The sequence below is a fragment of the Rhamphochromis longiceps genome, linkage group LG2, assembly GCF_057381845.1.
Source record: "Rhamphochromis longiceps isolate RC_006_pf linkage group LG2, R_longiceps_female_GT1.1, whole genome shotgun sequence".
In the NCBI taxonomy this organism is placed as follows: domain Eukaryota; kingdom Metazoa; phylum Chordata; class Actinopteri; order Cichliformes; family Cichlidae; genus Rhamphochromis; species Rhamphochromis longiceps.
In genome coordinates, this window is record NC_140558.1 from 40,885,191 (window position 1) to 40,909,132 (window position 23,942).

The window sequence follows — 23,942 nt, forward strand, 5'->3', positions numbered from 1 at the left end:
GCTGTTCAATACTGAAGAAATTTAAATTTCTTAAAATTATGCAAAATTACAGAATATTTTTAAGGTTATCTGCTATAAAAAGCCAGACCAGGAAAATCTCCTTCATGTTTTCCTGTGTTTTATTCTCAGTTACTTTCACACAAAGGCATCTGCGGTGATTTTCACAATTCTGATGAAGTCTCATGTGTATCAGTACTGATAAATGATCAGAATTATAATATTTCTGACTGTCTGAGGCTAAATTGAATCAAATCAGGACTTTGAGAACCGGAATTGAATGGATTATAGAAATCAGTGATGATACTCAGCCCTAGTGAGCAGCCTAGGCCTGAGAGAAGTGGATGTACTGTAGCTGTGGGTAATAAGAAAAGATGAAAAGAACTATTGATAACTTTTTTGTTAAGTTAAGGCCTGATCTGTCTGAAATTCATAGCCAGTGCTCTGACACGGTGCCATCAATATTTGAATGCTGAAAAAGCACAGTGTATCCAGAAAACACATTATATGCTGCAATAAATGCACTGCCCAAGTGTCCCCTCTCCCCACGGCCTTTCAGCAGCAGACAGCAGCAAACAGGTCGTCAGAGGAGGCCAAGATGATGATTAAGTTTTTAACATTTTCTACAATATTGACAAAGCACTTTAAGCACAAGTTTGTTAGTTAATAATTTAGAAATTAATATTGTCTGTATGGACTTCCCCCCCCAAAGAAAGTGCACATGTAAAACTGCGGTGTTAAGCGATGCGGTTGAAAAATTTGAGTGCGCCTAACTTTTGTGCCGGTACGCCTAAATTTTTAAAGTTAGGCGTACCGGTGCGCCCATGTCAAAAAGTTAGTCTAGAGCCCTGGAGGGTCAAACATGGTACCAGCAAGGTTTACACAGCGAGTTGTTTTAGCAAAGGTCTTGATATTTTCTGACAGTTGTTTTGTTTGTTTTTGGTAGGCATTTTACCAAAGCACTGAAGTGCTCAATGAAAACACGGATGGCAGCAGGACATCCACAAGCTCACTTTGTGATTCTTTAAGTGGTACTTGAACTACAGAAATTCACACCACTGCGTTTCATCAGTAAGGCCTTAAACAATAAATAAAATTAAGGCTTTAGATTTGCGACCTCTTACCTGACAGGAAGAGCGCCTTGTCCACAGTTGGCTCCTCCGCAAATCTGATATGGCAAAAGTTCTTCTTGCTTTTGCGTATGGCTGTGATATCGCCACACTGTCCAAAGACCTCCATGATGAGCTGCTCTGTGGCATTTTCTGGCAGACCACCGACAAACACAGTCTTACATCCCGGAGGGCGGTCTCTGGTTGCCGGAGGGGGCAGGTCTGTGACAAAGAACAGCCATGTGTAAGACATCATCAAGTTGAAATATAAATACGAGGCTGGAAAAACTAACAACTCTAATTAGTCGACAGCATTTCTTAATGTTTGCAGTTCAAAAAAGTCCTCTGCAATGTTTCTCAATCACTGCTGTGTGAACTTAAACACAGGCAACCCGAGAACAATTCGGGTAAAACACTTTATTTTGAGCATGAATTTTGCTCCTTGTGAAGATGAAAACAATACAAGCAGCGGTAACCATTGATTGGACTTTGCCAGAGAAAAGTGGTTTTCTTTAAAATTCATTGCAAGAAAAAAACAAAACAAAAACAAAGTAACAAACAGAACTATTATCAACAGCACTGCCTGAAAAATGAGGGAAAATGATTAAAAAACCTTTCATCACTTTGTAATAATAACATTTTGTTCAGCTTTTAATCGAATAGGTGTTTATTTTGTCTTTTTTAAGACATCTGTGTATTAAACATGGAGACAAGTCAAAACTATAGATGAAAATAAAGCAGAACTGCAGCCAACCATAAAAATAAAACCTGGATTATCATGTACAATAAAAATATCCATTAAAATAAAGAGAAGAGAAGACCATTCAAATTCAAATTCAAATTCAAATTTTATTTGTCACGTACACAGTCATACACAGTACGATATGTAGTGAAATGCTTGGACAACTGCTCGTGACCTAAAGAAAACAAAAAAGGAAAAGGCTATGAATAAGATAGGAAATAAATATGAAAAATTAAAAAGGGTAAATTTAACTAGGAAGGAATAAAATATAAATTAAGGTTAAAAATGAAATAACTGTACAACACAAATTAGAATGAAGGGTAAATTTAACTGGGAAGAATAAGATCAAATATATAAATTAAAGTTGAAAATAAAATAACTGTACAACAAAATACACAATACACAATATAGAACTATATAAGAATGTATGAAGAAATCTAAATCTAAATAAATATATACACAATAACAGCAGCTGTACAAGTATTAACTGGAAATGAAGAATATAGTGACCAGTGTTGTGCAAAACCAAAGTCCAGAAAGTCCAGTGTGTGTGTAAGAACCATATGTGTGGGTCAGTACTGTGTGGTGGTGTGATTGAGAGACCGTATCGCCTGCGGGAAGAAGCTCCTCCTCAGTCTCTCTGTGTTGGTCTTCAGGGAGCGGAATCGCTTTCCTGACCTCAACAGAGAGAACAGTCTGTTGTTGGGATGGCTGAGGTCCTTCACCATCTTCCTGGCCTTGGTCCAGCACCGCCTGCTGTAGATTGAGTGCAGGTCAGGGAGCTCGGAGCGGATGGTGCGCTCAGCTGACCGCACAACCCTCTGTAGAGCTCGTCTGTCCTGCATGGTGCTGTTCCCGAACCAGGTTAAGATGTTTCCCGCCAGGATGCTCTCTATGGTGCACGAGTAAAAGTTCCTGAGCACCTTGGAGGGCAGTTGGAAGTCTCTCAAGCGTCTGAGGTGGTAGAGACGCTGTCGGGCCTTTTTCACCACGGTGTTGATGTGACAGGACCATGACAGGTCCTGCGTGATGTGAACTCCGAGGTATTTGAAGCTGTCCACTCTCTCCACTGGGCACTCGTTGATGACGGGGGTCTGGTAGTTCCTCTCCTGCTTAGTGCTGAAGTCCACTATCAGCTCCTTTGTCTTACTGACGTTTAGAAGGAGGTTGTTCCTCTGGCACCAGTTCTCCAGATTCCTAATCTCCTTCAGGTAGGCCGTCTCGTTGTTATCAGAGATCAGGCCCACCACGACGGTGTCGTCAGCAAACTTGATGATGGTGGTGGAGCTGGTAGTGGCCACGCAGTCATATGTGTACAAAGAGTACAGCAGGGGGCTCAGAACACACCCCTGGGGGGCTCCAGTGCTGAGAGTGGTGGAGGCTGAGACATGTCCGCCCATCCTTACTGCCTGTGGTCTGCCAGTTAGGAAGTTGGAGATCCACTGACACATAGATGAGCTGAGTCCCAGATGCTCCAGCTTGGTGGTGAGTGTGGAGGGAATTATGGTGTTAAATGCAGAGCTGTAGTCTATGAAGAGCATTTTAACATAATTCCCCCTTCCATTGGTGCTATGAGAAATGCAAAATTTTAATAAATAATTATAGCATAATAAAGGATCCCATCACCAAATAAGCAAGACTGACAAAAGCAAATGCAGCGTAATAGCAGGGCATTAATAAAAAATCCATTTTAGAAAAAGCCTCTACATTCAGACTGAGAATAATGAGGGCCAGATCACAGCAACATTAAAAGAGCAAGATGGTATCTGTATATAATACAAGCAAAAACCAAATTCTCAGGGTGATGCTGTGCATTTTCAGTGAAGTCATTCTAGAATAGAGCACTCATGACCTAAAAAAATTATGAAGCTTAATCATATCATTAATGAATAATGACCTCTTTAAGCAAGAGTTTTTTTGTAAGAGAAACTGAAAAATCAAACCCTCCCATCCATGAAAATGAAATTCTGTTGGCCCCAAAGTGACAGATCTTTTAATGTGAAGGGTCCCTCGCACTGCAGAAATCACTTATTCATCACAGATGAATGTTGACTGATTTAATCTCCAATAGCTACGGCTTCTCATCCATGATGAATATGATTAGCGTGGTCTACGAGAAGTGAACCAGCTAATCAGTGTAGTGCAGAGGATGCTGTATTTCTAGACGTCTACTAGGAAATCTCTGCAATGGGGCTGAACCTGGTTGGATACCTGAGATATAGGAGGAAGATTGGTCAGGATATAGGTGTTTTTAGTAGTAGATTTCAGTAGTGGCATGAAACGAAAAACAAAAAAGTATTTTTTCCTAGTAACAGCTGTTAAGAAAGAGTCTAGCAGCACCCTGAGTTTCCTATTCTGCCTTCTGGATCAGTCTTTAAAGGATTCATCTGTTGACACAAGTGCACACATCTAGAGTGCAGTCAGAAAAAAACTCCCCTCATATTCTCATTATTCTCATATATGCACTGGTGAATACAATTTCAGATTCACGTTACACATGGTTCATGTTTCTTTATATTTTGTTTTGTCATTCAACAACCAAACAGTCTTCCACTGATGCTTGTAAAGCAAGAACTCAAACTTTAATGAAAGCTCTGGATTCAATGCAGCACAGGATTTGATAAAAGAATGACGGAGAGGACGGCACGAGCTGCTGTGTTCTCAGCAGGGTGGCTCATCTCATGCTCAACAACAAACTAGACTGGTAGTGGACTCCTGATGCAGTTTCGGTTTTGGTAACAGTTTAGGATCATTATTAGCTACTATGAAACACTAATGCCTTATTCTCGATCAATAGCCTCCTACTTAACAATAAGGAAGAAAGTCGTCATTAATAAGTTATGTTCTTATATATGTTGTTCTATATATGCTCTTACTTTGTGCTGTACCACAAGAACAGGCATTCTTCGTTCTGCAGCCTCAAACATTTAAACATGTTATTTGGTTACGTTTAGACACCAAAATGACTTTTTGGGTTAAGTTTCAAGGTTAACATATTTACCTGAGGTTTTCTCAATGCTCTGTGTTGTTTTCTGTTCAATCGCTGATTACAGTGAATGATAACTGCCTACTAATCTCTGCAGGCAGGTTTGTAGGGAGATTAGCCTGTTAAAGATCATTCCTATGAGACTCACGAGAACTGATAACAGGAACTCAGTGGGAATTAAACATCTGGATTGGCTGTGCACATAGATAATCCTGCACAACAAAAAGCTCCGTCAGCTGAAAACAATGATTGTTTCGTAGCCTTGAACAATTGCAGCCTCTTTCAACTGCTTTTCAGAAAATCTCTGAAGTGGACGAGTATGAAATGGGATCGTTCTACGTGTAATGACTTCTTGTTTAACTGGAATAAACCCTGTATCATTTTAATGTGTTTACGGTGTTACAAATAGAACTTGTTAACTGCAGAAGTTGTGCACTATAAAGGATTTTATTATTACTTGGTTCTGGGGAGGCAACTTTATACCAGACAGTAGGAAGCTTTAATTCTGAGCTACTTGGAGACTATTAACACTTGGAGGTTTTGTAAAAGTTAACATCTTACCATATTTATTTTAAATAATTAACCACATGCTATTTGGGGAGCCTGACTATTCGCGAGATACTACTACCTTAGAAAGTCTATACTAAACAAAGCATACTGAACATGTAATCATGTAAAATTTCATTGCTTACTATTAACAACAAGTAATTACTGACTGACCTAGCAGATGCACAGCATGATCATAAGGAACAAAGGTGAAACAACTGGTTCATAATATCTAATAAAAAGCCAACCGGCTATGCACTTGGACAGTTTAAAGCCAAGCCTTGGTTTGGCAATAATAAACAATATATTGCTAACTGTTACATTATTTAGTTATTATAAGCACAACAATATACTACAGCATCATGTAACACACAAAGAAAAAAGTTAGGGGAAGGAAGTTTAGTTGTGAAAACATAACGATCCAAAGTCAGAGTTTTCTTTTGGCTAAAAAGCTTAATCAGCTCATAATCCCCTGCTGTCAGAACTCCTTGTACTTGCATGCAGCACTGTTAAGAGCTGCAAACAAACTTTATGTCTCTGAGCCGGAGCCAGCACCATCTCTTTCTTTTAATTTTTCCCCCTGTATCTCTTCTACCTTTACACACAGGCTCCAACAACCCATCCCTCCCCCTGCCTCTCCTTTTCTTTAAATGCGACCGTTAAAGCAAACATCGTCTGTTTCATTCCTTGACCTCTAGAGTTGGCGGATTAGACTAGTTTTTCAGTTGAGATGGACAGAAAAAGTAAAGGCAGAGCAGAAAAAGCTGCGATAGCACAGAAACGCTTTGTTGGCAGATGCAACAAAGACTTCCAAATTAACTGACCTTTTCGGTCCACGAGCGGCCGATGGAGCAAGGAGGACAGAGAAGGGAGAACAGGTGCAGTGCAGAAATAACTTACAGCATGTCACATTAGGTTATCTAAAAAGAATACAATGGAAAGTCTTGGGTTTTTTTTTGGCCTAAATCTGTGAATTTCTGTGTATCTTTTAAAACTTAGCAGGAGTGAAATCATTTTGCAATCCCCTCGGCTGCCTGCTGTGCTACTGAATCGCACTGTTTATCACAATCGAACATTTTATGCAAACGAATTAGAAACAACTCTCTAGATGAGCTATTTGTGACTTCCAGATTACAGTAAATACACGATATCAGAGGATATCAAAGCATTTATGAACAGTGCATGTGATTGCATTTTATGCAAATATAATGAGCCAGTGAACCTGAGGCTAAGGAAGCATAGGAAGAGGATGGATGGAGCAGCTTTTGCAGGATCTTTTGTGGAAATCATTTGGGAAATCATACAACACAAATGACTAAAAAACATTCTGTGTTTTCGACAGTGCACACAAAGGAAAGCAGGAGAAACAGAAAATTGAGCAGACGGCTAAATGGAAGAGACAAAACAGAATTTTAGCAGGTTAGAAAGTACTAATAATATAATAAAGGACAAACCAGTGGCTCAAAAATTACCCTGTGATTTTCTCTTGTATTAGACCGAATTATTCTGCACATACAGTTTCATGAATGTGGCTGTAAAGCAAACAGACTGGCTAATTTTTAGTTCAGCCCTGTCCCAATGGCCTGCTCTTCATATGACCACCCAGTGGTTTGCTACACTGTCACAGGTTATTGTAATCCATCAGCTCGACTGACCAGACACCCTTTCATGGTCTGAGAAGATGCCACAGAGAGGAAGCTTTGTCCCTCAAAGGCCAACAGTTTACAAGAGTGTGGTGTGAATAAGGCACGGCGGGACCGCAGATCGTCATTTTGAGCCGTCTTTATTTGCTGCGGCTGCAGCTCACAGGCTGCCAGCCGCACATGAACCGCACCACAAAACACTCCACCAACCCCTGAGTCCCGTGTTTTAACACGGCGGACGTGATTGCGGATGCTGTGCAAGTGCGTCCGCACGGCCCCGCAGACCACGCCCCACCCCACCACAAAAGACAAACTACAATCTACACACATTCAAGTACCTATGTTTAGCTGATTCTTGTCAGGGGTAAACTAAGCCATGTGCACGAAGAATTACGGTGAAAAATGGCACAACTGTCTCACAACTGCACACACTGCGATCTGCACATCAGTGTCTGTTTGCTTTTGTTTGGTTTAATCGGTTTGCTTACTACTGTCTGAATAACTGGTTGTTGCAAACACATGAAGCACTGGCATGTACAATGGGGCCCTGCTTATGGCGCGCAACGCTTGCGCGAAATGCATCAAAATCAATAATGAGCCAAGAAACTGGGAAAAAACAAACAAACAAACCAACCAAACATTTCTGAGCATCCTTCCTAAATATTTTATACTGTATGTGTTCATATGTCGAACTGGTACACACTGCAAGAATACTAAAATCTCTTTAAAGATAGCTATACAAACTCTTCTCTAACAACATCCTCAGAGGGTTGGATAAGAAAAACAGTTATCAAGCTTTGAAGTGGGTCCATAGGTCCAAATACTGGGAGCAAAGCCTTTGCAAACCATTTACAATACCACCGAAGCATTATATAGTCGACCAGGCAAAAGAGGCAGTAGAGAAGGTGAACCAGTGATCAATGCTGAATTGAGAGGGTTTGACTGAAGTCAAGAGGGGGGACGCATTGAGAAGAAGGGCTTGATGAGGATGTACGCTGATTGTAAGGTTATGCACACTGAGAAGACAGAAGAGCGAGAACACACAAGAGCTGGGGGAGGGCTGAAAGGGTTGTTGTTGCTCAGCTAAAAGGTCAGTGAGCGAGGATGCTGCATGCGGTGTCAGGTTGAGTGTGTGCAGCTAGAGGGTAATGACTACTTGTGATGGACACCATATGCAACCTTGTTGCCAAGATGCGAGTACTTTCCTGTGATATTTGCTTAACGCCTCAATGCAGCTAATGCCAGTGTTTGCTTCGCTGTTACAGTTCAAACCGTGAGCAACATTAATATGGCTCCAATATGGTTCCAAGCAGCAGTCCTTAGTTACTGTAACAGTGATTCATGCACATTCCATTAACAGCAAGCTTTATACTGGCTCAATGGTGAAGTATAATCCAACTGTATTATATGTTCTCTGGGTAAACACATGACAAAGACTTCAAATAACTTCATCTCCCAACGATTTGTCCCGGCCACCACTATTTTGCATCTCAAAGCACTTTTGACAGCATGCAGTATGAAATAATGATTCAGTGCTATCAAAATGTTCTCCTCTCACTCACCCGTCAGTTCTGTCATACTGGGAAGACAACACAGCCTTAGCGAGACAGATGCTGACAAGATCCTATTCTCAAAAATAAAACACCACTTTTTGATATGAAAGACTGGGTAAACTTTCTTGCCTGTTAAATAAAAGCTGATACAGTATCCGGTGCAACTGTGCATTTAACTATCTGACAGTATTGACTTAAATAAAGCGGTTTTCTACCGTTTTCTGCACGTCAGACTCTCTTTTTAGCTTCAGAGGTCTCCAGATATATCCCCACATGCCACGCCCAGCCCTGTCCTTTAGCTGACTGAATTTTTCAGTCGAGGTGAGATAATCGTCACTGACACCACATATAAAGACGTGAAATTAATAACACTGATCCTGTAACAATGATACCTTTCAGGCTTGGAATGTAATAAGCAGCAAGCAAACAGACAGGATTTCAAGTTTGTGTTGGAGACAGGAGAAAATGGATATGTGTAAGAGTTCAGGCAACTCTGACAAAAGGCCAAATTGCGATGGCTAGACGACTGCTCAGAGCAACTCCAAAATGACAGGTCGAAGTTAGTAGCTTCAGAAAGGTTATCAAATGAAGGACAACGAGTGATGTGGAGTGATGGCTGGCCCGTGTGGTCCAATCACATACACAAAAGCAGAAGTAGTGTAAGTGTAAGATGTGTCAGAACAGAGTCCACTGCAGTTTACTGTGTAAAGGTGATCACTGCCCATGCCTTAAAGCTCCTACAAGAAATGTGAGCATTACACTTAAGACCACAGAACAACAGCAGGAAGAGACCAGGTTTGACTTATCATCCATCTTTTACATTATAGTGATCGCCAGATGTTCACACCACATCTGGTAGAAGGGTAATTTACATAGCAAAACCTCCCAAAGAAGAAACAAGACAAAGAACAGCGTTACATTTGCAGTCTGTTAGATATGCTGGCCTTGCCTCGCTCCATAAAGATGTGTTGTCCAATTCCTCAAGACACCTTCAAAGGTCCTGTAATGGTCTGTTAAGTGCAAAACTCCTTTGGGGTTTGGCCTGATAGTCATTACCTTAAGGCTCAGCAACATATTTTTAATATTATTTCTCAATTAACAGTTTTTGGGATGGAAATAGAATGAGTCAAACTGTAGATGAGATATTGTAAATAAACTGGCGACATACCACAACCTTGCCAAATACCTGAACTGGTTTTAGTCAGTTCCCTTAGCTGGAAAATGCGACCCTGACAGATACACCTGAGATCGACACCAGAACTCTCAGAGCCACAGAAACACAAAATCAACCCATTTGATAAGGCGCCAATTCTCACTGGGCATTAGCCATTCCTGTAGACCTCCTACAGAGCTACTTAGCTTTCATGAGAAGAATCAAGCTAGACAGCTTCTCAATTGTCTGCCTATTTTAAAATACCTGGCTTATAGATGGACTGCTTTTTTGTGACACTGGAATAAGTGACACGCAAAAAGATCATAAGTAGAGCTGGGGAGCAAAAAAGCGAGAGAAGAGTAAGTGGAGCAGAGTAGAAAGGCAGGGAAGTAGAAAGTAACAAGGAGGATGAAAAAGGTTACCAATTAAGCCTCATGTCCATGTGCCACCAAGGATTGAAAAGGTTTTGGGAAGAGATCATTTTCCACAAAAAGTTTTCACTCGCGCTTGTGAGTGACTGTGACAGGCTATAAAGTTGTTGGGTAATTTCTTGACAAGCTGATCCCTCATTTAGCCTCAGGGTTTGTAGGTGCCCCTGAACAAAGTACCTGGTTCATTTCTGTACTTGCTCCTGACAACTAGCTCGAAATATGATCCAAGGTGAAGTTAAACTTTTAATCTGCTTTTCTCTCTGCTCTATTTTGTCACATATACTGAGCCAAAATGCATACAGCAGATGCACAAGAATATCTTAAAACAGCTTTATGTGCGCCGTGAAAAACAATATTTGCCTAATAAAATTCAGGAGTGTGTTTTGTTTTGCAAAAGGATTGTAAACTAGTGAATGCTAATGTGGTAAGGAGCTTTTCTTTCAGTTCACCTTGAAGATGACATGTAGCACTTGTTTGAAAAAAGTCCCCAGGCAGAGAGCTTTATGCAGCAGGAAATCTGTAAAGCAGAGGTGGGATCAATCAAAGTACCCCCCCACTATTTTGGTTCCTAACTCGGAATAATTGGAAGGTGGCGGTGAGATAAATATAAACGCCACTCTGGGAAACACACATACCATCAGATTATACAAAGTGAGATTTTTGCCCTGAGAATTTCCACTGTGTTTGTCAGAATGTAAATGCAGCTTAAAGTGAACAGGTGTATCTTCTCTTGTACTGACATTGTTTATGACAGTGTAATACTAAGTCTAAGCAACATTTTAACAAAACCGTATGGGTAGAAATCCTGCAAAGCAATAAATCACCTAAACTGATAAATATGATCAAATCTTCAAGAAACAACTCAATTTTTTTCTTTTTTCTTTTTTTCATTTCTTTTGCATCTGCAGTAAAGTGAAAAAATAATTTTGGCGTAGATGTTGTGGGACTTCCCTACAGTTCTGCACATGGATCGAAAGCATAAGGACATTGAAGCACGAAAGTAGAATCACAAACAGAACAGACTGGAGCTTGATGTGGGTTGCAAAGTGGCTTGCACGACAACTGTCAGCAGGCTAAAGCAATGTAAATAAAAGGGCTTACTTAAGATTTTACCAACATGATCAGTGGTCAGCTGATGTCAGCTGGAACTGAAACCAGCTGATGAGATCAGCTGTTTGGTCTCAACTTTGTAGCCATCTATGCTCAATCTGAACTAATGTTCCGATCAATTTAGCTGAAGATGCTGTCCAGGACACTGGGAAATTATTAACAAGATTATTAATTAAACCAAATTAAAAAATAATGCATTTCAAAACCTGACCCTTCTTTGAGGTATTTTTAATTAAGGTGCTGCATCTCAAGCTCTAACACAAGCCGATGTCTGCCAAAGAAATGTGGTCTTTTTAGCTGTATTAGAAGAAAAGAGCCGGTGTAGGATTAGCATAATACTATGACTTACTGGGGTTGGGGGGGAACAAGGTGCAGCTTTTGCAGTGGATGATCTCCTTGACAACCGGTACGTCTTGGGAGAGAGCTGCAGGTACCATACCGAGGCCGGGCATCATTGGGTTCATGGGGGTAATTCCAGCCATCATACCAAGGCTAGGGTCAAAATCTGGAGGCAGGAGAGAAATATGAATGAGCTCAAACAGTAGTTTCCTTCCAAAGGGAAAAGGTAACACCTACACAGTAACAATAAACAGAGTTGCACTGAATAACCAACCTTTGGTCAGATATCACCTCAGCCCATACTAAATCTTTTAAGTTGCATTCACATTGCGTACTTATTCCCTGAGTGATTCTCTGTCAACAACAGTGACACACAAGCAGCCTACACATAATGGAATACACAGCCATGCATGAATAAATAATCTTGCAAACCACATGCATATTTCAAGAAGTTTTTACTGAGTCATTCTTTCTCTGTCACCCCTGTTGTTTGAATGATGAACTTACAGATAATGCAAGTGGGTCTACATATCAGAGCAGCTTTATTTACAATGCTGATTCACACTGGGGCTGGGAAACATGGACACATCTACTCTCATACTGAAACACAGGCAAACACTGCACTTTTTTGTGCATACTAGTCTCAATATGGAACTTTATAAAATGGAAATGATGCTCCTCACCACATCGTCCAATGTGTCAACATCATCTGCAGAGGATCTGGAGTTTACAATTATGCCGCGGGGTGAGTGAAGCTTTTGCATTTGTGCATGCACATGCAAGAGCGCTGCTCGCAAATCTGTCACAAAAGGTTATATGCAAAATGTGATGCTCGAGATACTGTATGTTTAAAAAAAGTGACACTAGTTAAAACTGTTTTACAGACGGTGACATTTACTGATTGCCAGACATGTTGGTCACCAGCGGAATCAGGAAATACATAAATTAACCAGCAAAATAATGAATCTGAGACATCTTACAGCAAACTAATTTCTGGGAGAATTTAATGTTTTTCCTTAGTTTATTTGTAGATATGCAGATGCGGTCCTATCAGTCAGCACAGTGGGAGGGTTCAGCAGAGCAGACAGGAGGAGTGTGGATCCCCACAGTGTTCGATATCCAACAAATTAAAAAGAAATTAAACGACATTTAATAACCAAACTGTGTAAAATATATAATGAACCATGAAATTACTAAAGAAAGTATTAAAACTCGACTAATTAATTTTCAGTGACAGATTTTTCAGAACTGTGATCATGTCACAGACATGTCAAAGTAAGGCTCTTCAAAAGATGATGTAACAGTTACTGTTTCTGCTGATTAATCTGCTTCTACTAAAATCAAACACCGACAAAGCAATACAGTTCATCTGACGTGTAACATCCTGCAGGCATCTTTCATCTACTCCTTAAACACTATTGTTTATCTTTCTTGCAAACAAAGTTAAAGTGACAATCTGGTAGCATGTTGTGCTTTTAAAATCAGTCTATTGTTAACCACATGAATGTGTAATGTGTCAGTCGTTTCCTTTTAATTACAGGTTAATTACTATGTACTACTTCTATGACAACTACTATTTTATGACATGGCAAGGCAATCAAAATATTTGCTTCTGACTTATATAATAGGCTTGTTCTAAAGGCAGCAGGTGTTAAAAGCTGTTGAGTTATCGTCTTAACTGCTTCTGATTTTTGATGAAAACCCAAAATGTCTTCGTCATCTTTAAACCATTTGCTGGAGGTCACTTTGTTCTTCTTGCTGCTGAAGACAGTCCTTTATAGCTGGGGTAGTAGTCATGATGCAGACTTAATTTGGGGACTATCAGATTCATCAGATGCCTCATAGGGCTGTGCCATGCTGTCCACAATGATAGCAGTATTTAAAAAAAAAAAACCATGTCTGAGAGCAGTGTGCCAGCCTCTGATGACAATTTAAGGCCTAAAAAAAAAAAAAGGAGCTGCTTCAATAATATGCAAGTGAGGTGGCTACAAGAGGTCAGACCTCCAACTAAGCCCCATATTTTACAAAATATATAAGGAAACTCTTCCTGGTAAAGATGGAAATAAACCCGTTCCACCACTTAAGGCAAAAACACAGCATTGACTACAACCAGCCTATTGAGGCATGTGAGGAGGAGATACGAGCAGCTGGTGACTCAACAGGCAGTTGCTGGAGCACTCGCTAGTAGCAATCCAAATAACAAAAAGAACAAACAGCGGGGACTGATGCGGTTACGGTGGAAAAGAATGGCTTTAAGCAACTAGTTAAAGAGCTCAACACAAGATCCCACGCAGAAAATACTTCTGTTTCAATTTTACTATTCTATGCAGGCTCCTGAAGAGTTACAAGGTTAAGCTAGTATAACAACAATTAAAGTAAAAAGCTGAGCAGGTTTATTAAGGAAACACTTCCTAGGTTACCGTTCTGTATCACTATTGGACTATAATGCTACTGCTGGCACCTGCTGGCAATACAGTTGCACTTCAAACGAGCTGTTTGCTGTTGCTCATTAAAAAAAAGAAGGCTGGAAAATGACATTCACTTTTTTCCACTAATAAATGCCACTGCCTGCAAGCTGCAGTCACCTTATTTCAATATCATGAACATTATCACAGATTTCCTCTCACAATATAATCGTGATACATTTTTGAGGCGATATCGCCTGCCCCTAACGGGTAATAATGTAAAACAAAAAACCCTTTTGCATCTACCTTGGCAATTTAAAATATAAAACGGAGATGTCTCGCTTCAAATACCACGCTTTGATTTAATTAAATGCACATTAAACAGACATGTCACTGTAGTGTCAACCCTTAATATCTCACTTCTCTCATTGCCACCTCTGAGGTCCACGTTTCACACAGCATACTTAATGATGTGAACAGACAAGTCATCCATCCCACATGACATGATCACGGAATTAAAACTGACAGTTTGCTGGGATATTTCAGCTCCTCCTGACATGAAACATGATGCAACTAACTTTCACTGTCGCTGCAGTCTTCATGTAACTGCACTGTGTCGTTCTTACAGTACCTTTGGGTCCAACTCATGTTTATTGAATCCTGATTTGTAATCGGGAAATTTCAGCCTCTGATTCACCAACGCTTCCAGTAAAACTACATCGACGCATAACTTGCACTCACTTGCATCCAAATGTCTTTTCACGACTTGCTGCTTCCCCGCCTCTCTCTTACCCTCTTATACTTTCCAGGCAATTAAATTCCCCCGTCTCTTAACCAATTCGGAATTAACCAAGTTCATGCTGCTTTGAATAAACAGTAAAAAAGAAAACAGAAACATAATAAATTAAAAAATGGTTATGGGGAAAAAATGCCATTATGAAAACAAATTAAGTCCTGTAATTTTATGTTAAATTATGAAAATAAATAAAATGTATTATATAGTAATGAGTTGAGTTTTAATTATCTCCTGAATAAATTTGCAAATTATTGCTTAATTACAGCCATTCATATTTATTTATTTAATGCTGAGCACTTTGGGGGCTCCATATACGATGAGTCACAGTTTACAGCAATGCAAATAAATCACTGTGATAGGGCCCACCACCAGAAAATAATAGTAGCATGTATTATCTGTGATCTGAAGTCTGCTCATTTGAATCTTCAATAGCAATAAATCCATTGAGGAAAATATTATTTACTGTTCTTCGGTCTGCAGCATTAAGTGGAAATAGATGGCTATAGATACATTTCCTCATAAGTGATTCCCTCTAAATCTACTGTAAGAGAGGGAAGTAAAGGAATTAAATGACACTTAGTGAAGGCGAATAAAGAAATATGCATATTATCGAAGGCTCAAAATAGGTCCCTTGAGCAGGGGAGGGTGTAATGAATATGTTGGGCTGATAAAAATGGCTGAAGGATAAAAAGGAAATAGAGGCTGGATACTGAAAAAACAAACCCCCAAAAACACGGCCTCAAAAAACTAAAATGAGCAAAGCGAGCTACATCAAGGGAAAATGGATGGATGTGTGCTGATGACCTCAGTCTCTAACCAGGTGTCACAGTGAGAGGAAAGAATGATAAGAAAAGGTTGATAGAGGATGGGGTGGTGGTGCAACAGCCTGAATGCCAAACAATATGTCAAAAAGAAAAGATTCAGAACTTCAGGACTGCCCAAGCTCCACTGTCCCCGTTTTAAAACAAGGAAACATGCTGGTGAGTTTATAACATATTTTGATACAAATCAAACTAGATCTCAGCTCATATGGAGAAAACGATGTGGCTGCATCAGGCTGCAATTTCACTGCAGCGCCGTTCATGTTCCCTCTAGACAGGGTGAGAAAATGTGAGCCTATGAATTTATCCTTAACCATCAAATGCCTGAGACCTGAAGCACGTATAAAGCAGAATCAAGTGTAATAAAGACGATTATTTACTTCTTCCCAGAGATTTACAGCACCCGCAGCTTCCCTCCCCATCTCCATTTTTAACAATACAGGTCAAGGAGCACATTTCATCATGAATATAAACACACATAACTTTCAGACAAATTCTTTGTCTGAATTTCTACGAACATTATTGCTAAGGATTGTCTTATTGCATTGGAGTCACACTGGGTTAAATATGTACACTTGGGTTTTAAGGGGTATTTATTATTTTCTTCTTTTTTTTGGGGTTGTATGGAAGCCCCAAACGCAATTTCATTGTTCTTGACAATGACAATAAATAAATAAATACTAAATACTAAATAACATATTTCCTCCTATGCTACTTACAGTCTATTCTGTAAATGGACATGGATGAAAATTTAAGCTTTTGTTTTTAGGATCTGCTGTTTTGTCAGAATTTACACTTACATTAGATCTTATGCACCACTGTTTATGCCTGCTACAGAAAATATGTGTCAAAAGTCTCACTCCTACTAAGGTAAAATACCACTACTACTACTACTACATGTCCATACTGTAATGGAGATCATGTGAGCATATTTGGGATGCTGATTGCAGATATCAGATTAAAAACAAAAGAAAAGAAAAAAAAGAAATTTGGCACACTGTAACTAAGATGGATATTAAAATATCCACAACCTGATAGCTACACGCAATTATGTGCATTGTAAGACAAGAAAAGCAAAAAAAACACAAAAAACACAAAGAACACACAACCCCAAAAACAATACAATCTCACCAGACTATTACAAAATCATGACCAGCTGTTCCAACCACAGTGTAAATAATAAGCAGAATCTGTCACACAGTTGAAGGAGGAGATCTCATCGATCACACAAATCTAAGCTGGAAGACCACAGTTTGTGTGTTGTTTGCAAGCTCTGCTTTCACTCTTTGTTTGGTTACGTTCAGGCACCAAAACCATTTGAAGTGCTTAGAAAATATTGGTGGTTGCACCAGTATAAAAAAAACAACAGGATATCCAGTGTGCTCAAATGTGACAGGAAGTGGTGACCAAGTCTGTGGAGGTGAGACCGAGGGTGGGCTCACACATTGCCTTATCATTTCTACAAGCCTCAATCTTCTCTTACTTGTAGGAAAAAGAGAAAACAAAAACCCAGTCATTAATAACTGTGAACATGGCAACACTGCCAACTATTGGAGATAGTTCAACACAGCTCATCTAGCTAGCTTTGGTACACTTGGCTGGTAATCAGGGAAACACCACGTTCTATTAGAGTTTCAATTCTTTAAAAGTTTTTCCAGGAACGTAGCCATTAGTGTATGTGTTACTAATCTGCAGGAGTATTCAGCCAAAACCCGAGTTCAAGCTTGAAATATATAGCACATGCAGTGGATGAATCCTTCTTTGTTGCCAATTTTACTTTTGTGGTTTTCTTCTGTTAAAGGTTAAAGTGGACCGATTATGCTTTATAGCTAAAGTTTTAAATAATAAAGAGTGTCTGTCTACAAGTAATGACTTTGATCCAAAAGCTCAAAACACTTCCAAGCAGTCAGATTCCAACAGTTTTCTTCTGCTCCTGGATGTGTACGGCAATGAGACTGCATGTCCTTAATATGGTCATCTCAGGCACACAGCTCAGTCTGCCAGCAGAAGCGCTTTATCCACTCGCAACCATGTAAACCCTTCTGTTTGAGAGGAGAGGAAATGGCAAGGTGCTAAAATGGCTTGTTTCAGACGGTGGATGAACTGAGAGGCTACACAAAGGCTCACTAAGAGAGAGGAGGGGGAAAAGATTTTAAAATGTGAGCCATACAAAGCTACTAGAGCCCAAAAATAAAACACGAGGGTGGAAATTAGCAAAAACAGGCAGGCTTTAAATTGCTGTCGGAAAACACAGGAAAATGTCCCGTGTTTGAGGTTACTTGGGTCATTTGTCGGTCATCTGTTGTTTTCCTAAGTCATCCTAGTGGGGGAGAGGAAAACAACAACAAAAAGACAGGCTAATATATGCGGCATTTAAGAAAATCAATACAAATTTAAAATCAATCTGAAATTCCATTCACAGCTGGCTGTGTCAAGGTGAAAGAGGTTAATAAAGCCCTGTTCCCTCTAAGTACTAAGCTCCACTGTGATAATCATAAAAAGACAAGCAACCAAATAGCTCCATCGCCATCACCCTTCACACCTTTAACACAAAAACCACAGTAATGGCTGCCAAAACTTGTATTGAGAGACGAATTAAGGAGAAGGAAGACATTTAAAGGATCTTAGAAACTGAAGAATTAAAACAAACACTAAATTAAAGACAAATGAAGAGAAAAAATTAATCTAGGCCATTGTGATTTGCACAGTTATAAAAAAAGAATGTATAAGAGACGCGTGTGTGCTGCAGAATTGCTGCAAAAACAAATGATAAACAATGATAAACTGTCTAAGTCATGTGGGTTAAGGCACAAACAACTGTTGCTCCCAGAAACAGAAACATCTTCACAACGATGTCAATTCAGCTTTAATAAACGAAGCTTCGGAAGCCTGTGGGTGTAACAATAATGGAATGATACTTAATTGCAAATTTACAAAAAACCGAGGGGCAGCACATGCAAAATAATGAGGACATGATTGGGCACAGCTATAAGAGGCTATTACTTACGTTTAATTCAGTCAACCAGTTAAGCAAAAGGAGCACTAATTCAGAGGCAAGCCCAGATAACAAGACCCAGATTTGTGATTCAACAATAGCACAATTGGACAAGGATGAGATGAAATGATTAGTCAGTTACTCAATCAGTCCACCAACAGAATACAAGGAGACCATTCTGAACTAATCAATACACACAAAATATTTGAACCGTTTTAACAAAACAAGAAATTTAAAGAGACCGTCTTGGGCGCTGAGACTCTGGATTTGTAATGTAAACATTAAACATGGCTGTTTATTTGGCAGCGGACTAGCTGGACTACTACCGTCTAATATTCAAAATATAATCTTTAAGGTAAAAATGGTGTTGAGTGATTTTCAGTGCAACTTTTCTTGTGTTTAGAAAACATTAACATTTTTGTATAAATGATGCATATTAAACAGTTTGGTGGAGATACACGTCACACTAGCAAAAATAGTGTGAACTCATTGAGAGCTGAAGGAGAGGTCTCTCTGACTCGGTAGAAACCCCACAGAGAGACTTAGAGAGCACAAGGGTCCTCTTGTGTAAGAAAAACAAAAGATACCTGGGGCTGGGTCCACCCACACGTAGCCGCACATCTGTCTGATTGTGTTTACTACGCTTGTCTTTCAGCTTTAGTCTCTATTTTCTCCCAGTGTGGAAAACTGAAACGCACAAACATCTTCCTGCAACACCTCTTTCTTGTACAGTCACATGCATGAGTGCACACACAACGCTGGCCTCTGAGGTTATTCTACTCTCATTCATTTTCCTCTTGTTCTTCTTGATGATGTTCTTTTGATGTTAAACAATCTAGTTCCTGAAGGTTTGTTCAAAGTAATTACATTCTGAGTTGCCCGTCAATCAAGACGCGCAGATTTGATTATGTGAAGCTCCTGGCTATTAATGTCATCCTCCTCTTCCCTCCCCCGTTCTCCTCTCTGATTTCCAGGGTAAACGTCCCTTCTAGCAGAGTCAGCGGTGGGTGGTGGTGGGGGGGCATAGGCAGCTGCCGTGAGGCAGTGCTGGATAATATTCTTTAATGAGGCGAGCTACCCATGCCACCTGGAACCTTACCAGAGGCCGCCTCGCTCAATTTCTACCAAAAGTCACCCCCTTTACATTTTCATATGAACATCTCAGACTTAATTTCTTTTACTGCAACATTTCTTGTGAGCTGCAAGCTGCAGGATAGAGAGAAACTATCTACTTGCTGTTCATAAAAGTTATTTCATCTCTCTATTCGATTACATCCAAATAGGAATCAGTTCTCTTATGCTGCCCTCCAAAGTCCATTGTCTTCATCTGCTGCTTGTATACTCAAATCTCCATAAGAAATCCAGCTTTTAACAATATATAGCCTACAACAGGCAAACACATTTGAAGTAGATTGGTGAGAACGGTCAGAAAAGTCCTATTTCAGCAGCTCTATAAGTACTGTTCTATTTTTTTCCACATGTATTGTATAGTCGAGGTAGGGGAAGGCTTTGCCTCTCCGCTCTGTCCGCCTACGTGCAGCCAAAAACCTCTGGCATCGTCCCACTGCTGCTTCTGAGCAGTCAGCAGAAAGGGACACAGCTTTCAGTCCAGGGATTGGAAAACGCTTACGGCAAAGGAATGACTGTCATGTAATGTATTTCCTGATGTTAATCCAGGTGAGCTAATGCGTGAGAACGAGAGAGCCCAGATTCATATCCTATCATATGAGGAGTCCTTTTTAAATGAGTAATGAGGCATGACACTAACTTTTTATATATTCCACAGTGTGTACAGTGGTGCAGGGGTTCGTGGCAGCTGTGGGGAAAGAAAGAGGATGAGTGGGAAGCGACAGACAAAGGAACGTTTGTTTATTCAGGGAACACTTGTCTGTCCCTGGAGTCTGCTTATATATTCTCCAGAGTGTTTGAGCTTGTGTGTGTATTCATGCAAATATATGTGCATCTAAATTAATTCTGACAAACTTGCAAATACGTGTGTGTGAAGTGTCGAATGCTTTCCTAATGTGTGCGGCCAAGCCAGCATCTGCTGTTAGTCCTACAAATTTCTCTTTTGTCCAAAGAGTAGATTTGTCTCCAAATGTGAGAAACTAAATTAGCTAATCAAAGCCATCATTTGTGTGAAAACAGACATCTACTATAACGATTATTACAGAAGTCTTTTACTCGTCTAAAATGTGGTGCGAGCATTGAGCCAGTCAAAAGTTACTGGTTAAGCAAAACAGATTTAACCTTATAGCCAATAACTGGCAATTTGTATTGACCCTAATAAGAGTTAAAATGTTACTTGCTGTGGTCACTCTAACAGTGTATTCATATTATTGGAAAGAAATTACTGCAATGGTTATTTCTTTGTAACTGGGACTTGATGGGCAAAGCCAAATTAATTTTGACCACTGTTTGATCTGAAAGACTATTTATATATAGCATATTTGTATATCTGAATCCATCAACAATATTCTGAGACCAAGAATAAAAACAACAATTTTACGTATATATGTGTTTATATTCTTTGCAATGTGGCATCAGGCACCAGCTGTTGGTTGGTGCACATATTAGTTGAATAGTTAATTCATATCAAAAACAAACAAAAAAAGAAAAAGAACATGAGATAAAGTCTGTGAAATATAGTGATCCATTACTGGCATTATTAGAAGTGCGAGACACTGAGCGACAAGTAATAATTATAGAATCTCTCTCAAAACAAAGCCTAATAACTGTGTATACAAAAATGAAGGAGACTACTTCGATTTTCTGTATCAGAAACAAACAAAGATCGGGAACTTGCGCAGGCTTCAAATCAGGCCAATTGCTCTGCAGAATGGCGGTTACACTATACTGTCTTAAATAACTAAAACCATCTTGGGAGGTCTGTATGTAGTGAGAAATGTACAGGGGTAACTCTATAGCCATGAATCTGGTTCTGCTTATAGTCTGGATGTGTGGGACTAAAGGGAATACTTACGAAGGGAGGGGAAATACAAGGTGAAGCCCCTAGGAGGAGGACATGCGGAGGATATCTGTGTCAGATCTCAAAAATCTTGAAACCAGATGTTCTAGTTACTGTTTGCAACATTTGTTCCATTATCACAGTTTTCACTATTTTAGCTTTGTGAATGTTAAAGATGTCAACTTATCCACGAGCATTCAGCTCAGACGACTGCACCATGTAATGTATTTTTTTTTCTTTTCTTTTTTTTTTGCCTGTCCCATTTGGTTCTTTAGCCATCAGAATTGTTGTCTGAAGACCAACAAGGATACCCAATGGATTTACTTTGCCAAATGGATCATCGTGGCATTGCCGTATTGGTCCATTTGGTCGATCTTTGTTTTTATTATTTATTATATTTTATTTTCAGATGTTACAGACGGGACAGACATGAGTGAGGGATAGGAAAGGGAGAAAGAAAGAGGAAGGAAAGGAAAAACAGAAGGGGAGAGGGACAGTGAGAAAGGGGGGGAGAAAAAAAATAAAAATCTCCTGGATCACCTGTTGAGAGAAGAATAGAAAACAAGCAGAAAAAAAAACAAAGCAACATACTAAACACAACACCATCGCATTAATCTAGCTAAGTGTAAACAGCAGTAAATACTAAATATTCAATGTTGTTGTGCAGCACGCAGGACAGATGTGCTTCGAAGTAGCAGCCAAGAAAGGTGTAATTTGTACTACAACCCAATTCCTGAAGAAAAAGGAAAAAATCAAAGTTCAGCATGCTGATTTTACAGAGGGCAGTTTTGAGTGTAATTTTTCTTTTTTCCACATCCACAAAAACCCTTTTAAAACAGGAAATCAAAGAGTATGAAACCCCTGAAAAGCAAGCAGATCCCTCCTGTAGGACATGCATAAATGCAACAGATATATTCATTTATTCAGAATTGACAGAAGCAGCAACAGTATGGGGACACTGAATTAGTTAGGTAAATACAATGCAAACAAAAGGGAAAAAAATCAATCACAAAAGCCTTCAAGCAACTTCTAGGAACCATCCAGCACCAGTTGGAAGCAGACCACAAAAATCCTCTGCAGCATAAAGATCATAAATCATACAGTATGTACAACCTCACGCCTATTGCCCGAGTCCAATCTCTCTCTCTGTGTAACACAAACACACATCACAAAACTTTCTAATATACATAACCATTACCCAGTCCATCTACAGAAATAAAACTGTCATCATTGTAGATGTGCACTAGACTTTGAGAGGCTGCAGAGAGTTGAAGGCTATGCCCACAGAAGTCTGTTTATCCAGCTGTCTGTCTGGATAAACCCACTTGGCTGGAGGCAGGGAAAGACTCTGCAGTGTAGAAATACATTCTGGGCTCACAGTGGATGAAACAGAGGCAGACTTTAATGTCTCGGGAAAGTGGTCTGGCACAGGCAGTCCGTTTAATGAATGAACCTAGAACTGACATAAAAATCTCACATAACTCTACATGCAGGAAACATATGACAAAGTGTACTCGTGCAGAAATGCCGTCAAAAATCAAAGACAGACAAAAAGACCGAGAGAGTGTTCTCCCCATTGGTTAGAGGTGAAAATAAAAGGAAAAAAAGATGATGTACAGTCATGATGGGGAATCAATAACTAATCCACCTGGATTTCTTCAAAGGCAAAGGTGCCCTGGCAACAAATGCTGCATGACAGCATAAGTCTTTGATGAGTGTGTGTGCCTCCTGCTTCGTGTTCAGAGATTTCATAAGAGTTCATAATGAAACGGAAGAATCTAAATTTACCAAAAGAAACCTCTACGACAGAACTGAACAGTTTATGAAAGCTGAATGCACATATGTATAGTGGCTAACCTTGAGCTATTTTGTCCTACTGAGACAGGCAAAGAAGATGGTTGTGCTCAAGTGGATCCACTTGCATGTTTTTTTTCATGCTTTGAAATTAGTGGAAAATGCACTGGAGGAAAATGTAAAACTCCTTCTGACTGGAGACAGATGATAAGACAATTCGCACATTTCAATATTACATATAATTATTTTTGTGGCGTTTATCTGGTTGAGAAAGCATCAATTTCCATTTCTGTACAGCCTGCTGACAGAATACTATAAGTTAGCTGTCAGCTGTGTATTTATTTATTTATTTTTAAATAGGGTTCGAGTCCAGATGTTCATTGCAGAGTAATTGAATAAAGTCTGAGTGTTTAAGAATTTACTGGGATGAACTCCGTTCATAAAGAGCAGATGAACAGCAGATCTTCTGATTTGGCTCAACCCATCACCCTTCTGAAATTTCTTCTGACATCTAATGTTTCACTCTAATCGAGATTTAAATGCTTTGAAAACTG

The 23,942-nt window shown here is 39.6% G+C and overlaps 1 protein-coding gene across 11 annotated transcripts in view; it reads right to left on the reverse strand.

Annotated features, from left to right (window-relative positions):
* Positions 1-23,942, reverse strand: part of enox2 (ecto-NOX disulfide-thiol exchanger 2) — a 183,889-nt gene that overhangs the window by 32,672 nt on the left and 127,275 nt on the right. For all 11 annotated transcript variants that reach the window (XR_014914642.1, XM_085429059.1, XM_085429058.1 and 8 more), the window contains 2 exons: positions 11,620-11,775; positions 1,122-1,328 (listed from right to left, as the gene is read on the reverse strand). Coding sequence is in view for 10 of the 11 variants with exons in the window: in XM_085429059.1 (XP_085285185.1) it covers positions 1,122-1,328; positions 11,620-11,775 (363 nt within the window). In the remaining variant the exon portion in view is untranslated. The remainder of the gene's footprint in view (positions 1-1,121; positions 1,329-11,619; positions 11,776-23,942) is intronic.